The sequence below is a fragment of the Gymnoscopelus microlampas genome (genome assembly GCF_963454915.1).
Source record: "Gymnoscopelus microlampas genome assembly, chromosome: 17".
NCBI lineage: Eukaryota > Metazoa > Chordata > Actinopteri > Myctophiformes > Myctophidae > Gymnoscopelus > Gymnoscopelus microlampas.
Window position 1 is genome coordinate 35,581,452 of NC_139954.1, and position 18,434 is coordinate 35,599,885.

At 43.5% G+C, this 18,434-nt stretch overlaps 1 protein-coding gene across 2 annotated transcripts; it reads left to right on the top strand.

The window, feature by feature from the left end:
- Positions 1 to 707: 707 nt before the first annotated feature.
- Positions 708 to 16,897, top strand: sona (SON DNA and RNA binding protein a). Of its 2 annotated transcripts, XR_014602740.1 has the most exons (11): positions 708 to 827; positions 3,110 to 3,173; positions 3,943 to 4,150; positions 5,127 to 5,203; positions 5,292 to 7,181; positions 8,567 to 8,957; positions 10,936 to 11,456; positions 11,669 to 12,183; positions 12,928 to 13,020; positions 13,690 to 13,873; positions 15,942 to 16,897. XR_014602740.1 is itself a non-coding variant. In XM_084084598.1 (10 exons), the coding sequence occupies exons 2-9, from the start codon at positions 3,146 to 3,148 to the stop codon at positions 13,000 to 13,002; spliced, it is 3,705 nt and encodes a 1,234-aa protein (XP_083940724.1). In that variant the 5' UTR covers positions 708 to 827; positions 3,110 to 3,145; the 3' UTR covers positions 13,003 to 13,020; positions 13,690 to 16,897. The 2 variants fall into 2 exon arrangements, 1 of the variants encoding a protein (XP_083940724.1); XM_084084598.1 differs by having other exon boundaries at positions 13,690 to 16,897.
- Positions 16,898 to 18,434: the final 1,537 nt, after the last annotated feature.

Genomic DNA, 18,434 nt, shown 5'->3' on the forward strand with positions numbered 1-18,434 from the left:
ATTGTAAAATGTTGTATACAGGATTATCCTTCTCTGCAGACGGCACATGATTGGGAATAAAACAAGTTGTGTCCATCATATCACAATCATCAACAAAGAGTCGGCATGAACGTTAAATGATGTAAACTGTAAATCATCACAGGGTTAGCCTACAAATAACTAAAAGAAGATACAGATATGTGCAGATATTATATATAATACAGTACAATACAGTAGGCCTACAGTACAGTACAGTACAGTACAGTACAGTACAGTACAGTACAGTACAGTACAGTACAGTACAGTACAGTACAGTACAGTACAGTACATTGGTTCCCAGGGGTCCTTGAGGGAGTTCCAGGGGGTCCCCAGCTAAATGATAGATTAGGCACCAAATGGACCCTTATGGGTCTGTAACTCTGAGACACACTAGCTTTGTACACTAGCTAATAAGTGTCCATTTGGGGGTCCTTGACATGAAAAAGTTTGAGAACCACTGCAGTACAGTACAGTACAGTACAGTACAGTACAGTACAGTACAGTACAGTACAGTACAGTACAGTACAGTACAGTATAATATAAAGGCAAGGGTATAATTTGCTTTGTGACTGCTTCACAGGCACAGCCATGATGTTGGAGTTGCCTTGGAGATGTGACGCTCCCTCCATTCAAACCGCGCGCACGCCGCGTTGCATGCTGGGATAGCCAGCCATTCACCATCATGGCGGACTGGAGCAGGTAGTCGGCTAACAGCTCAGCGAACAGCAACACTCAACACTTTTCCTCGGCTTTATATAATCCCACCAACTTCCAACCAAGGGCAGCAGGAGCTTCGGGGCTTAAACCGGGTAAATATGCGCCATAAACCCGGCCAGAACGGACGAATGTGCCGCGGCGTTCCCCCCGAACGGGGAAAAAACCCAGAGGTTTGATAACAGAATGCTAACGTGTGTGTGGCTAACATTAACTAGCTTAGCCGTCGAGTTGGATACGGACCGCCGTTGAGGCCGCGGCGTGTGTGTATGTGTGTGTGCGTGTTGTACGCCTTGCTTTGTTTGTTAACCTCGTTATAACGTTCTGAAATGTGTTTGCTGCTGTTTTTTTGTGGGCTGTGTGAAGGGTTTAAATGAAGGTTTTATTACAGAATGAACGGGTCAATGGACGTTGTGTAGGCTACCGTGTTGGCGCTGCAGTCAGGCCCCGGCGTCGAATGCCAAAAACGCTCGCCCCAAAACACAGTCGCCCCCCTGGGCAAATCCGTAGACCTCGTAACGGTCCCCACCTGCAGTGGTGGTAAAAGTACTCAAATAGCCTAGGTATAAAATAGGGTTCAAGTGATTAATGTATGTTTTATAACGTAATAATTTATATATGCAAAGTAACTAGTAACTTAAGTTTTCAAATAATTGTAGTGGAGTAAAAGTACAATATTTGCCTCTGAGATGTAGTGGAGTAGAAGTAAAAGTATTGGAAATTGGAAATACTCAAGTAAAGTACAAATACCTCAAAATTGTACTCAAGTACAGTACTTGAGTAAACGTACGTAGTTACTTTCCACCACTGCGTAAACCTAACCTTATTCCTAAATCTAGCCTCAGTAAAACGGTGCCACAACCTAACCTTATTCCTAAACTTAACGTAGGTAAAGCTGTGCCTAACCCTTAACTTATTTCTAACCTTATCCTCAGTGAAACAAACACAAGAATACAAGATCCGCTGGGGGCGAGCGGTCCGCTTTTAAAAAAGAAAATGGGAGCGAGTGTGTTTTGGGGCGAGACTTCTGGTTACCCCGGCTTCAGCTCCTCTGTTTGGACAGTGTTCGTTGAGGCGTCAGGCTTGTTGCGCCGCCGAAACTAGTCGATCTGCAAGCTCACAGCGCGGAGCGCTGCAACACGCTGTGAGCTTGTAGAGCGGCTATTTTCGTTGAACGACACCGCGCGCGACGAAGTACAGCGATCGCTTTTACCCAACTAACTACACGTTATATTTTTTTCCCTTTCGCAGTTTAGGTGTAATTTTGTGAACACTTGTGGAGTATAATATGTGAATAATAGTCCGTTTATATTCAACATATAGCATTGAACAAAAAAAAAACTTGTTTCTATTAAAGGACAACTTAACCCATTTTCAGCCTATATATATAATCGGTCCTCATTAATGCTCATTATAATATGGTACCAATGTTGTCTACCTGTCTACCTCTGTGTCTCACCCTGCGTTTTAACAGCGGGCAATACTGGGCGATTCTCGGGCGATATTGCCCAAAATATAAAGAAAGTCTATGAGAGCCGGCGATCGGGCGAAGCCGGGCGATATCGTCCAAAAGATGGATTTTCTTTATCTTTTTGGGCGATATCGCCCGGCATCGCCCAGAGTTGCCCGCTGTTAAAACGCACCGTCAGAGGAGGTCTGTGGACAGTTCAGAAACCTACCTACCAGTGACATCATCGATGGGAATATGAGCTAAAATCTTGTCTGGGGAAAAAAACGGCCTTTTGACATGTCACTTGTAGGCGGGTTTCACTTCTGTGCAGACGTACAGTGACAAATCCCAAAGCAACTGGGGACTAAATTATTATTACTGATAAGGGCTGGTGAAAAGTAGCATATAAACACTAGAGGTTTCACTCAGTTAAAGGACAAAGTATTGTGGATAAAATTTTATATGTGCTGTATATTTTATTTTCAGCACATCTACGGTGAATTTGTTCTGTTGGTTGTTCAACATTTTTAAAATGTTGAATGACATAATATAGCATGTATTTCATACTCTAGTCTAGCATGCTTAATTTCTCAGTGTTGCTATAAAAACGGTATCATTACAGCATCACACGCAGAAACATGTAACTTAACGCCTTCTAAATCCTGGCCTGAGTTTTCTGAAAAACTTCAAATATTTATTCAAAAAATACAACAAATGCATGTTGCTATATACTGTACATAGCAACAAGAACCCCAAAAGAGGTTCCTGTCCTGAAAGGTATAGGTATAAAAAAGTATATCTACAAGCTCAGAACGCAGATTGTGTGCTGTAATAGCTGTAGATCAGCTATTATTGCTCTTTGACATCAAAGTATATAAGGTTTAAGTGGTTAATGTCCCTCTTTCCTTTCCTTTTTTTTAAATCCAGTGTGATCGAGTGAAGGGCTGGCACACCAGTGGCATAATGGAGTGTGCAGTGGACATTCCCTCAGGTGAGTGATGTTTTACGTTCAGTCAGCAGAATATGAGGCACTTTGAAAAAATCACACGTTCTGCCTGGGAAACCAATGGTTTTGTTCCAGGACCCAAGTTCAGTGCTGGCCTTTCTGGCAGTGCCCCCCATACGATACAGATAATACAATTTAGTTTTCATCCTAGAGGTGTTGGATAAATAAACTAGAGAATTGGGATCCACATAGAAATGACATAGCTTCAGTGTGGATCTCGGACATGGCGCCAATGTTGATCTTGGGACTTAAATTGACATCAGTCATCTAAATCTATGACATCAGCCGTCTACTCTATAACGTTTTATGTACTTGTCCATTTTTATCACAATCCCTTTGACTTCCATTATAAGATTTACGGTAAATATTTCAAAAAGTTTTAAGCGTATGTAAAAAATAAATGATTGGGGGTACTTCTGTGGCCTACCGTCAGTTTCTGGTTAATGTGGGGCTATTCTCAGGTTTCAGCTTCAGATAACCACCAATAGCTTATGGGTGGGGTGGGGTTAAGAAGCCATTGTTCACACCCCTGTGACTGGGTGTACTTCTGTGGTCTACTGTTAGCATGCATATAAAGTCTAGCGCTGATCGGTCCAGTCGTTTGCAAGATTAGCCACAGACGGACGGACGCGCGCACACACACACAGAAAAACAGACCCGGTCATAGACTCTTGCAGAGCCACGCAGTAAAAAAGGCCCTCTCAATCTAGAATGATGCATTTAATAATAGTTGGGATTTCTGGTGTTGCTGCAGGTGAGGACGAGGCACCTGAGCGAGACGAGATCAATTCCAAGGAAGGGAATGAGACGCCACACAAGAAGAACAAGAAGCACAGAAAACACAAGAGCAAGAAGAAGAAGAGGAAGAGAAAGGGGGAGAAGGAGAGCAGCTCAGAGTCGGGCCCAGAGTCGGATGGAGAGCCGCCTCTTCCGGCTAGACCCGTAAGGACCACCAGAGCCAGGTAAGAATACACACACTGACGGTGAACATGTGCTGTGCAATTCATGTGCGTTGTCTTTCTATGTGGAATAAACATTATCACAGAATCACTACATAAACTATCTGTCAATTCTTGACTGTGTCCGGCTCCAGAGAAAAGGTCCTCATGTAGGTAATTGTGAAGTCCTGCAAATTGACAAAATAGGTTTTGGATTTTGTTGTTTTTTATTATATTTATATTCTCAGAGTTTGTATGTTTGAGAACCTTCTCATTAACAGATATACATTTTAGAATAATTACATTGTTGTAAATGTGTTTGTAAACATTTATGCTTTTGCTTTTCCTTACACCCTTCTGGAGGGTGGAGAAATGCATTACCATGTCAAAGCCAACATTTACATCTGCAGTTTCTGTTGGCTAATGTGTGGCCAGTGTTCTCAGGTTTCAGCTTCAGATCACCACCAATAGGCTAGGGGTGGGGAAGGGTGGAGTTAAGAAGCCATTGTTAACACCTCTTACCTGAATGCCAGTAGTGTGGAAAAACGTCACCAACTTAAAGAGCCTTTACTCAGGTCTAACATTCAAATAAGCATATCTGCTTCAAATAATTTTGACACCATTTAAAAGCTTACATTCGGTATTTTCTTGATCTGAAAAATGACCAATGCCTCCTTGTGTCCTAACGCATTGTCCCTAGTGACCCTATTTTGGGCATGTCATTATAGGTGAACATTCAGATTTCAGATCCACAAGCTCGCAAACTCCTCGCTACACATTGTGAGCTTCTAGTTAGCTATTTGTCGTATGACAAAGTACATGGGGCGTAAGGGGTTAAGAGAGACTTGTCCGCTTGTTAAGTTATGGTCCATCCTCTCCTCTTATCTGTCCTGGGATTTTAATTCCCAGGTGTATGCAAGGTCAGCACTGCTGTGTATAATATGGTCTTGTGTTAAGTAACTAGTATTGTTAATTGAAGGTATTCTCAATCTCTTCATAGTGCCAGACTTGCAGCAGCTTCAGGGACTGCAGACCAACCCGGACCCAAGGATGAGGGCAAAAAGGACGAACTCACAGGTATGAGAACATGTGTATATAGACACGCATCTTCCTTAGGATTCCACTTTTGTTTGGATCTTGTAACATTGCCATTTCCTCCTTTCAGATCGTGTGGAGATAGAGGGCGATGCGAAAACCAAAAAGCACAAAAAGCATGCTGCCAAAAAGAAGAAAAAGAAGAAGAAGAAAGATGAAAAGCAAGACAAAAAATCTCCTTCGCACACCCCATCTGAAAGCAGCTCTGCTTCGGGATCCGAGTCTGATGGGGAGGGAGGGAAAGGAGATGGAAAATACTCCCCTGCAACAGCCCCAGACTTCCAAGAACCAGTGTCCAAACTGGGGAGCAAAGGCAGACGAGGAGAGGAGAAGGGGGTGCCTGCTGTCGCCCAGAAACCTGAACCGATGGCTGTAAAGAAAGAGGAGTCGTCCGATAACAATATTTCCCCATCTACAGTTAAGGAAAGTAATAACGGTTCTGTGAAAGATATGAGGTCACCCTCTTCAGGCAGGGAGGATAAGGTGCAGACGGCAGTTCATGTCAAGACGGAGGGTAACCATGGAGATGGTGGATTTAGCCATGCCCAAGAACTCCCTGACATAATCCCCAAGCAGGAGGGAACTCCTCGAGACGATGCCGGCCAGAAGGATCAGGCCAATGCAGACCAGAGGGTAAAGGGCAAGGAGCGAGAGTCATCCAGGTCCAAGTCTCGTTCTCCTTTGAGAGCCCCAGACATCAGGAGGTCCAGCTCCAGTCGATCACCGACGCCAAGTCCTAGTAGACCTCAGACTGGCGGTCAAGCTGCAGGTAAAGAACGGTCAAGATCCCGTTCGCGGTCCGCCTCAAAGGGAAAACGGTCCGCATCGCCCCTGAAGACCAGGCAGCCGTCACGCTCTGCGTCCCGTTCTGTGTCCCGTTCTCCGTCTCCCAATCCTGGACGGAGGTCCTTGTCCAAGTCGCCAGAATCCCCCAAAAGACCCAGCCGCTTGTCGCGGTCTCCCAAACGAGGCAGGCAGCCGTCTCGCTCCACCTCTCGCTCCCTCTCGCCGAAGATAAAGAAGGCCAAGTCCCCCGGGAGACCTAAACGACATTCTCCATCTCCTAAACGGCGAAGGAGCCCCCTATCCGTTTCGCCGAAGCGTCGCCGCGGCTCTCCCTCCCCTAAGAGAAAACTGTCCCGATCGCCCAAACGCGGTGGCCGCAGGTCCCCCTCCCCTTCTCGCTCTCCTAGGAAAGGTCGAAGGTCTGTGTCACGATCTCGCGCCAAGCGCTCCAGGACCCGCTCCCCTAGACGTGGAGCTGTATCTGGTAGGCGCTCAACGTCGCGCTCAGTCACTCGGGTCCGCCGCTCCCGGTCCAGGTCTAGACGCCCTCTTCGCCGCTCCTGGACACGTTCCCCAGTACGTCGCAGGCGCTCCAGAACGCCTTCTCCGTCTCGTCGGAGGAGGTCCCCGCCCCCCAGGTCCCGTCGCTCACGCTCCCGGTCATTGCGCAGGCAGGCCAGGCGGACCAGATCGCGGTCCGTTGTGATTCTCAGACGGAACCGCCGCTCCAAATCGAAGAGCGCGCGCAAATCCAGAACCCCGCCCGCCCGTCGGCGCTCGAAATCCAGATCGCAGGTTAGAAGGCGCTCGCGGTCTCCCGCCAAGAGGAATCGGTCACCGCCAAGGTCCACCAAGCGCTCAAAATCGCGCTCTGTCTCTCGGCGGTACAGATCAAAATCTCAGTCCCCGGCACCGGTTAAGAGGAGATCAAAAAGCCCCAGAAAGAGCAGCAGGAGGTCTCCGTCAAAATCGGCCTCCCCTGACTTAAACAGATCTAGGTCCAGGTCTGGATCCAGTGACGGAGGGTCCGACAGCGCTTCCCCAGCCCACTCGACATCCTCTTCTCCTGTCAAAAGCTTGAAACCTGGGACTTCTTCCAAAATGGACACGGTCAGCACAGAGCCAGTGGACAGCGGAAAGGCAGCTGGAGAGGGTGGAGCATCTCCAGCAGCAGGTGAAACATGTTATTTTAAGCATCCCTAGCACGTTATGCGTTTTTAGATTAAGATTGTTATTACACCCTGACTGTTTAATTATTAAACTTTAGTACATAGTTTACTGTGCAGAGGCGTTCTTTATCAGATGTGAACCCATATAATTTGTGGCGTTCTTGAGACATGTTTGTTAATCAGTTCAGCCACCTCATAATGCTCCTGTATTATTTTTTACCCTTGGTGCATACTTCAATGGTAAAACATAAAAGAATAGCACAGCAGTAGTTCCCTTAAGTGCAATTTCTTGGTACTTCCACCAAGAGTGGCGTTTGAAGCAGAGGCTCTTAATAAGCCTGTCTCTTAAAGAGCCTTTGCTTGTAACAAATGTACTTATGGGAGCTATAGTGTGCACAACCTTCTTTTATGTTTTATTGTATTCAGTGTTTCCCACAGGTTTTTGTGAGATCTAGGACAAAAATATTTGCACATTATAAAGCTCAACTTGGTGGGGCATTTCAGGACACCGTTTATAATCTTGAAAAGTCTATTAACGGTAATACAGAAAGTCTATTTACAGTAATACAGATGTATTATCTATTAGGGCTGCACCTAACTATTATTTTCTTTGATCAATTAATCTAGGAGTTCTTTTTTTGATTAGTCAATTAATCGAACACAATTTTATGTGGCGGTTAAACCTCCACAAAGGACGTCTGTCAACATGTTTATATAAACCGTTATTTTACTAATCAATTCATTTCAATTAGGCATTCAACAAAAAGTAAACGGAATGAATGAAAAATAATTTCTTCAAAGAAAGTGTATTGTTTGAACACAGAAAACTTAAAAAGGAAACGCACAGCAAAGTAATCCCACAGGTCAATAAACAAAAACTCTACCCATAACTCCAGAAACTGTAAAAAAAAAAGAAAAGCGGAACATTAATCCACAGGTTACCAATCAATAAAACTCTTGATTTTTACCCATAGGTCCACAGTAAAACAAAGTAGGCTGCCGGTGAATCCACTGTTCAACAAAATGAAAACAGAATCAAGTAACTAATCCTAGACAAAACAACCAAAACGGTCCATCCAGTCTCCACCTTCTCCCTGATCAGTTTCCCAGTAGTCATTTAAAATAATCGTATCAATGCCAGTACCAAGGCTGGGCTCCGCCAAGCTGGGAATGGAGCCATGTAACCGGCTGTTTACGAGGTGGATATATGGAGGTGTATCACAATGAACATGGTTGTGAATTGTTTCTCTGGGATCGCCATGACATTATGTAAATCGATGTATTATGAGAGGTGTGACTCCATTGAAACCTATTCAAAAAACAGTAGTAATAGTTGTATTATCACTCTCAAAGCCGCAATTCTCATTAAATATTGATATGTACCCTACAGGCCCATGGAAACCACTACCACTAGCCGGCGCCTCTGCGCCACAGCCTGCAGCGTCAAATACAACTGAGAACTCCTCAGCTCAGCCACAGCCCATGGCCTCCAACAACCACCAGAAAGATGGCACCGGTAGCCCGGCCAGCTCGTCCGAAGAACGTGACGGTTCCAGGTCTGGTTCCCCGGAGCCTGGTTCCGATGGTTCCGGCGGCTCTGGTGAGGAAGACGAAACCGCATCCAAACGCCAGCGAAGCTCCTCGCGCTCTGCCTCCCCAGTAGTGCAGAAGAAGAATCTCTCCAAGTCCCGCTCACCTGCTGTCCGCAGGAAGCCTTCACGTTCCACTTCCTCTCCTAGACGATCAGTGTCAAAGTCACCGCCCAGGAGGAAGCATTCCAGGTTTGTGGCTTTCGGGTGTCTTCTGTGGCCCTCAAGCTTGTGGTGTGTGTGTGTGTATAGTTCTGATTCTGAAGGGTATCCTGTAAAATCCTGAGTGTTAATTTAACTCTGAAAGTGTACAAATATAGTCTTGCGTACCCAGACAACTATTCCACAATCTCTGAATGCTATATAGTGTGGAACTACGCCCCCTGAAAGCAGAGAAGGGAAGCTGTCATCTGTTTGTCATTTCTTTTAGTCTTCCGAGTTGAGAACAGATTCTGTACATACAGTAATGGATCATATTGTGAGTAGTGTACAATCCACTTGTGATATTTGAGGAGAAAACAAACACTCCCTCCTCTGTGTTGCTGCCATCCCTTCACAGGCACTGGCTGCATCTGGCAAACGGATACGGGTAGTTATGGTTACTTTAAACATGCAGTAAGTTATGTTTTTTTGTTCAAATAAATGTTAAATAGTTCTATATTATGATATTAGTCATTGAGGGTTTGTTCTGTAACAGGGGTCTCCCCGTCTAGCTCTTCAGTAAACTGAAAATACATTTTCAGATCAAGATACCAATTTTAGGTGACAGAACTCATTCACAGGATACAGGATGAACAAGTTGGAATTGGAAGTGATGACACAAAGAAATGAGCAGACAAAATTGGAACCTGAACACTGTAAAATTGAAGATGATGAATGGGCACTCTCCTGATGGGATAAAATTGGCAACCCACCTGAACATTTATTTTCTGTTTATTAAAAAGCTGGAGAGACAGGGAGACACCTGTTATTGAACAAACACTAGCAATGATTGCTATCAGAATATAGAGCTTCAACGTTTTAACCAAAAAATATCACTTACACTAACATGAAAAACAAGATGATTGTTAATCTATTGGTAGAAACAACTCTACTAGTACCTGTTGAAATAGTGTGTGAGCTTTTAACAGGATGGCCGATGTTACAGTTAAAGTAGAGCAAGAGATTAAGAGAGATAAGGAAGGGTTAGACTGGGGAGAAACGGATGAAGAAGGTATATGAATGGCAGCTGATTCAAGATCTACAGAAATCAGTGGCGTCACATGCAGAACATATGTCAGATGCAGATGCAGTTATGGAGATGCAGAATTCAGATTCAGAAGACAGCCAAGATAAGGCAGAAAACAAAACAGTGAGAATGAGAGACGGTGAGAATGGAGTGACAAGGAAAGGAGCAGGTAAACTCCACCCCCCCATTTGCATAACACGATTATTAAAAAAAACATAGATGCGTATCTCAAACACTTAATGACTTGCATATCATTTTGTAATATCTTCAGTATAACTTAAAATGATGATAAACTGCTTGAGCTGGCATTAAATGTAGGTTTTTTTATACAAGTAATACACCCTTAATCTTGGATGAAACCACCCTAAAGGTCTTAACCCATTGAGACCTGGAATGCATCAAGCTCATAGCGCGGCACCGAGTGCCGCGCTATGAGCTTGTAGATCTGCTATTTTTGAAAAAAAATAATGTTAGGATTTTGATTTTTTTTAAAGAATCGCGTCAGGTCTTAATGGGTTAACAGACGGGGAGTGGTGGACGCGGGAGTTACCGCTCGGATCAGCTGGGATCGCGGTAACGGGGAAAAGCTCACCACAATCTAGCTCTTGCCGTGCTCGTGCACAAACGAGCGCGAGAATTAATAATGACCTTAACTGGTACACATGCTTGATTATTAACATACGTTTTATAAATGCAGTATGTGGTCAAACCACCCTCCAACCAGTCACTGAAATTTAGCAATGTTATATTGGTATTGCTGCTATAACTGATAAGGACTGCTGAAGACATTTAAGAATGACACGTTGATGTGAAATTTGCCTTAAAATTTAAGAGGAACATTTAAGTTTTACATTTAAGTACTGATACCTGCAGATACCCTGAAAAAGTATTTAGCGGAGGAAATTGTTATTCATTCATCATCACCATTTAACTTTTTCCCAGGTCAAAGTCTCCAGTGAGGAAGAGAGAATCCGGTTCTCCTGCGGCGGAGAAGAAGAAGAAGAGGCGGTCCAAATCTCGCAGCCCCATCCGCCGCCGCCGTGCCAGTCGCTCACGCTCAGCCGCGCGGCGAAGGCGATCGCAGTCAAAGTCCCGCGCCAGGCCTCGGCGGTCCAAATCCCGCTCGCCGGCGCGCAAGAGGCGCTCACGTTCGCCCGCCCGGGGGAGGAAGAGGTCCAAGTCCACAGACCGAAGCAAACGATCCAAGAGCCGCTCCGCAGCCAGGCGGAAGAGATCCAGGTCAGGAGACAGGAGCAAGCGGTCCAGATCTCGGTCCAGGCGTCGGTCGAGGTCAAGGGGCAGAGGGAGGCGGCCGGTATTCCGCAGTCGTTCGTTTGACCGGCGGGACAGGTGGAAAAGAGAACCCAGTCACTCTCCGGTTCTTATCCTCCGTAAGCAGAGACGCTCTGGGTCTCGAACACGACGCAGCACAAGCAAGTCACCTCCGCGGCTCACTGACCTGGGTACGAGTGTGACACGCAGGAACACAGTTTTTAAATACTGTGATTACTGTATTTAATTTTCTGACATCACCACATACTCTCAGCAGTTATTTCAATGCACTTGGTTAGAATTCAGATGGGGATATACTGTAGTTATGTTATTTATTGTTATTTATGCCTCTGTAACCCTTCTCCTTGTGTTGCTCCCTTTTTCCTCCCTTCCTTATTTTCAGACAAGGAGCAGTTGCTGGAGATAGCCAAGGCAAACGCTGCTGCCATGTGCGCCAAGGCCGGGGTGCCCATCCCCGAGAGCCTTCGCCCCAAAGCCATCCTCCAGCTCCCCTTACCCACCCCGTCCCCTACCCCCCTCAACCTGCCCTTACCGCTACCCCTTCCAATGGGCATGGGGATGCCCAACATGCCTAACATGCCCAACATGCCCAATATGCCCAACATGTCCAACATGGGGCCAATGGGGATGCACAATATTCCGGGGATGGGGAACATGTCAAACATAACCATGAGCGCTGCTATGGCGAGCATGACGGCAGCCACCATGACGGCCGCGCTCAGTAACATGGGCGCCCTGGCCTCCATGCCACCCCTGGCTCCGCTCCCCACAATCACCAACAAGCCCCCCCCATGCCTTGCTCCCCCGACCCCAACCCTCAACATGGATAACATAGAGGAGGCGAAGAGGAAGGTTACTCAACAGGCTAATATACATACTATCAAGGAGCTCACTGAGGTAAGGGCTCATGAGTGGGACACTGCATTGTGTGTGTGACTTGACTAAAATCTCTTAACCCTGTAGTCATGGATTAAAGTTCTCAGTCACCACCAAGACTGATTTCAGTCATTTGGATTCCATAGAAGCCAGCATGTCTCCTATGGAAGCATGTTGCGCAGCAAAAATAGCCGAAAGGCTATTTTCGGTTATTTTAAGATCAGAGCATTCGAAGTGGTCAAACTAGCAATATGTTCGGAAGCATCTTCCATAATATCTTATTCGTCTTGGATATTTCAAATAAAAGCAAAGGTTAAAGCCTGAATTGTGATTTCTTCACATGGTTGGCAGTATATAGAACAGCAGGAACAATATTACTGAAGCGTCCCAATTTTACATATTGTATTCATTGTTTAGGAATCGGCGCTAGTGTGTGTGGGGGATCCTTTCACACTGTTTCACAAATCGCACATTTAATAGGACATTTTCAGTCGTGAGATTAAATGTTACTTTAATCCATGTGTATTATACTTAGCTGTACAATGGTGGCATACAAAAATAGTGAAATTAGCCAATCTACAACGCGTCACGGCGGCTATTATATAGATTTTTTTTTATTGTTAATCGTGATTCCTAATCGAGGCAAAAGTTTGAAATAATCGTGACATCGATTTGAAGTCATATCTCCTAGCACTGGTTCAATGGTGCTGCATCTGCTTGTTATAATTACATTACCATGATGTGTGTCCTTGTTTGTGTTTGCAGAAGTGTAAGTTGATCGCCAACAGCAAGGAGGAGATGGCCATTGCAAAACCCCACGTCTCAGATGATGAGAGCTAGAACCTCTGCACCTTCAGGGTAAAACCACTAGTTTCAAACTGTCGTGACTAGAGAACCTTTACATGTCATGGCCGTAATGTCCAGACTTTTAAATACTTGTCATTTGTCAGGCGATTGACACTTTGTCTATGCATTTTGAATTGACTGCATTGACCCCCATTCCCTTTCTTTAGATTAGGTAGCCACTTTCGTATTAACCACGTCAAGCTATAATGAACCTGTTAATTTCCCTCTAGTTGTTCATCGGCTGTTTTCTCTTTAGTTTGTTGCATCTATACGTGATACATTAAAAACCTGTTCTTGCATGTAAAGAGACAAGGAAGTAGTAAAAATCGTGGGCATGTTTCCATACTTTGTTTTTCTTTGGCTTACTATTCACTCATCCCTTCATGTGTGTCCAGCCATCAACCCTTTCGTGTGTGTCAAGCCTTCAATCATTCAGCCTGTTCTCGCTTGAAATAACCACCTTCAATTAGAATCTGTCTCAGACTCTATTTCAGTATTCTAGCCAAGTAGTCATCTCATTCAACATCACAACGTCATGTTAATATAATGTACAAATCACCCAGCAAAGTCCAAACAAAGCAAGGCGTTTGAAGCATTTGTATTTGGAAAAAAGAAAAGAAAAACGCATCATATAACAAGCGTGAACAAAGCCCAAATGTGTTTTGGTCTTTTGGTATACAGCAACTACCCCAACTGGACCGGGTGGGGAAAAGAACTGCTTGACTGGAGGACTGACCCTTCCCACAGTTCCCTGTTGCAGCCAGGTCACCTGACTGAACCTCTCTAAACTCCAACAGGAAGGATTCCCTAGTTGTCATGGTTACAACAACACAGGAGCCCCGGCAACAGCCACTGCCCCATTTAGGTGTGTGTGTGAATGAGTGAGCATCTGGATTTTGAGGCCTGTGATTACCACTGAGGGAACGGAACACACACCGACTGTGTGTACAGAGCAGTTTGACTGTATTGTGTATGAGTGTGTACATAGACATGACAACACCCCAGTGTTTACTGCTCACACAGGCGGTCACACTGTGGGTAAACGACTGAAGAAAAACTAGTGGCGCAGTTTTTTTTTTTTTGTAAAGATTAGCTTCTCTAAATGCATTTTACATTCATTTATGTTTTCTTATGGATTGTTATCGAGCAGCGACTGGCTTCTCACGTCCCTCTATACTATGAGGTTGTCCCTCACCCCTGGTTGATGAAACTGGGTCGGGACGTACAATGATTCACAGACCTGATATTTGCAGACACGAGCAGAGCAGTAATGGGTTTTCTCAAGCCTAGTCTCTAGGACAATGAACTAAAGTTTTCTTTTGGCTTGTGTGCTGAAACAGTTGGAAGAGCTCATGGTCTGACATTGAAGGAAGGGAATAGCTGATTAGACTGTTTGCAAGGAGAGAGGGTGTTTTAGGTTTGGAGTTTGGACAAATGCTTGTATCTCTTCAGAAAACATGGCTGTACAGATGTACTGTCCTGGGTGTTTTTTCAGCAACTTTTTAAAATGGTATGGAATGAAGATGATCTCCTATTCTGGTATTTGAGTCAGGTTTTATTGTTACTTTATAGTTTTGATTCTCCTTATATCTACATTTTGTTAGTAATTCATGGGCAATTTTCCATTACAGTAAAGATAAAACACTTAGATGTTTGCTTTATGGCCATAGTGTTAAAAATGTATATGTAATCCAGTATGTTTTCAAATAAAATTTTGGCCGAAAACAATATTTACAGCTCTTGGGTAGCAACAGAAAGAAGTTAATAAGTTATTGCAGCTGGAATTAATTCTGTTAAATTCCTTGTCAGTTTAGAATTGCCATAGATTTTGACCTCAATCAGATATGAGTCAATGCTCAGCGCAATTCAGCAGGTTACATGTATATGTGCAGTCTGGAAACTTGCCATTTAGTATGCTAACTGTTCATCACAATTTAATTTACAATTTTCTTTGTGTTTGAAAGGTAGCTACGACAAAGGGGAACACACTTTCCATTGTGATGGCTTTATATTTGCAAATGGCAGTTCAGATGATTATAGGACATTAAATATCCTGTAGACATAGTCATCTTCTTGGAAGGGCAGTTTCTGTTTGCATTTTGCAATGTATTGAACAAACTCAGATCTTGGTGCCAAGATGCTGTGTGAGAAACCTGCCCTCAGCAATGAGTAGGACGTTATGGTCTCTATACTCAAGTCTCATGGCCATCCAGGTCTCACCATCATTCAAGTGGTGCACTACACTCACTAGTGTCAGATAAGTACTCAGATTTGAAGACTCATTGTCAATAACATTGTTTGATTTGGCTTGCTTTTGTAGTGTGGAAGAACATATACTGTATATTATGAACTGTATTGTACATTTTCTCATTTCACTGACCTTGAATAATGGATTCCCTTACCTAGGGGTTTCAGAGTATTAGGTTAATCTGTCTAATTGAATAGAACTGGCACTATAATTGAGAATATTATTTAAATCAGAGAAGATGGCCAACATTCAGTGTATGTAACAACTGGCAAATTTGAGATTTGGCAAACATTGTATGATATGATGTGGATAATGTCCAAATTGTCACAAGATTCCTCTAGCTAAATGATGCCTGCTAATTACGAGCACTAAGAAGCTTTTGGATGCCATGCTCTGAATTGCAGTGCTATGTTTTACTTCGCGTTATATAGGACAGCACAGGAGCAATCCAGCTTATGGTGCTTTTCCACTGCAATGGTACCAGCTCAACTTGAAAGTACTCGCTTTACTAAAGTTTTCCACTACAGATGGGATCCCCTCTTAGGTAGCTGGTCATCATTGCAAAGTTGAACCACCTGCATTGGAGGGTGCTAATCAGTGCTACAGTTAAAACCAATACTAATGCTGTGTGGAAATGATCTCTATATACAGTACAACAACAAAATGTTTTTGATGACCTTTTTAGGCAAGAAATGGGTCACGCAGTTGCTGCAGCCGTACTCTGCAGCAGTTCCACGGCCTGACCACCGAGTGTCCCCACAACACACAACACCACCACAGGATCAGCCTGAAAACACAGCTGTACATTTGGATAATACAAATTGTTGTGTAAGATGCTCAGACTGCATTGTTAAACTGATCAGCTGTCCGTATCTCCATACTGCTCCCTGGGTAGTAGTGTATGTAGGATGTTATGTACATTATTTATATTGTAGTTTGCGCCAACAATAGTCATCATGTACTGTATTACCTACTCCACACACGTCACCTGGTAAAGCCTCAGCTTTCTTGGAACCTCGACAGAGGTGGTGACAAAAGTACCAGATCCTTTTGCCCAGTGGAAAACCAAAAAGTTGAGTTGAGCCTGTACCACACTGGTGGAAAACTGCCCTTCAAGCTCAGCCTAGTGTAGTCAGGCCCAGCATTAGTCTCTAATGTGAACACTATCATTTCAGCTCAATTTCAGCAACTACGATTTCTAATAAGATTATTTGTTTTCTATTGGCTTTTAGTAGAACAAAGACAACCTCGGTGCTTTTGAGAAATGTGGCACGAATGTGATTTTTGCTTTTTTTTATCCTATGATTCTTGGACACTTGCTTCCCATTCATTTCCAGTGGAAACCTTTCCTCGTTTCCCCCTTCCCCATTATTTCTCACTTCTCTGTGTTGTCGCAATCACACCCCTGCCTTGCCCAGGGCTATATAACTGTGGAAGATTATCTGTGAAGGTTTTGTCAAACTCTAGTGATTCTGTACCTAATGGTGTTTAACTGTTGAATTCCTGGTGTAATCTTAGCTATTTTAATGACAGAAAAAAAAGATGCATTTTAGGATTTCCCTTTTTCTTTGGTCAATTGGGTATGACATGGCTTGCTTTGTACATAAATGTGTTGATGATTATTAAACCCTTTAAAATGATCTACTCAGTTTTTGTTTTTGTTTTTTGGGGGGTGTTGTGTCTTGTAGATAAAAAATGCTTGAATCTCTTTTGTACTTGCGAAATGTGCGTAGCAATTGCCAACCTGTGGGCTGTGAGAATATTTCAAGTGGGCCCCCACATAATTCCCAAAACTAAGACTATTAACATTAATATAAATGAATACCAAAAAAGTCATGGTATTTATTTTCTTTAAAAGTTTGCAAACCGAGTTCATTTTGATACCAGTCAATGGGAACTTGTAAGTTCCGTTGAGCCTATTGATTGATAATTAAAATATACATGCTCTGAAAATGAGCCTTCCAGTGGTTGAATGGGTGGGCCGTGAACACTTTTGGGGTCAACTCCCCCCGCCTCAAATGTTATGTGTGCTAAATGTTTTTGAAGCTTACCCATGAAAATCCTGGTGGTTTTTTTTGTATCACTGAAGCATCAACATGGATTTTCGATGTAGATCGGCTAGTTGGAACTATTTGAAAATGTGTTTAAAAATAGTAAAAAATGGAGGTTGCTTCGGTAAGGCAACGGCGAAAATACGGCCCAATGTACCTTTTCCCTTCCTAGAAACGTAGTGCAGTCAAAATTACAATATTTGTGTCTGAAATGTAGTGAAAGTCATTGTATTAAAAAATACTAATACTCAAGTAAGGTACAAATACTCAAAAAATCGACTTAAGTACATTACTCAAGCAAATACACTTTTTTACTGTCCACCGCTGGTAAATGTGTAGTTACATATGCATACAGAATTGGAAAATGAGTGACCAGAGATTAGTGGCACGGCCAGCAGTTGGTGGCAGTTCACAATAAAGCCCAGAAGATGTCAGTGTGTCTCCGTTTAATATATTGATCATTATAGGCCTGTAATGCCTTTTCTTTTCATCATCCACTTAAAATTTTTCATTTATGCTAAATTGGACAAATATAAACCCATTCTTGACTTGCATCTTTGTGTCTTTATTGTGCATAATATAATGTCGGAGTGCAACTCAGTCGGGGTGAGCGTAGAACAAAAGTCTGACATGAATTGAGGTTTGGCAAAGTCCAGTTTCTCTAGTCTAAGGCGTCTTATCTCATGATAAATTGTATATTGGATTTGCATTCATCAGGTATGTTTCCATGATGGCGATGGGGAAAATGCTTTTGAGTGTGGCTGTTTGGGGAGTTGCAAATGACTGAAAATGTCATTACGGAAATTAGATTAGAACGAACACCTGCTCCTAACAATATGGTCATCTTTGTTTTCTTAGAGCCTCTATTTCAAAGTAATTTTGTTCTGATGCTACCTGATTTTTAGTTTGACGTGTGGGATCTAATGCGTCATGGTATCATGTTGATGGAAGATCAAGATGTGTGCTGAGAGCAAGGATCAAACATTAACTAAAATCATCCCTTTCTGGGTGCCATGTTTGCCCTTCATACAACCTCGACCCAATCCATTTACTCCATTGTTGTCATTGAAAATATTTCAAGCAAGATTTTGATAGATAATGCAGGATAACCACCGCTCCTCCCGGGC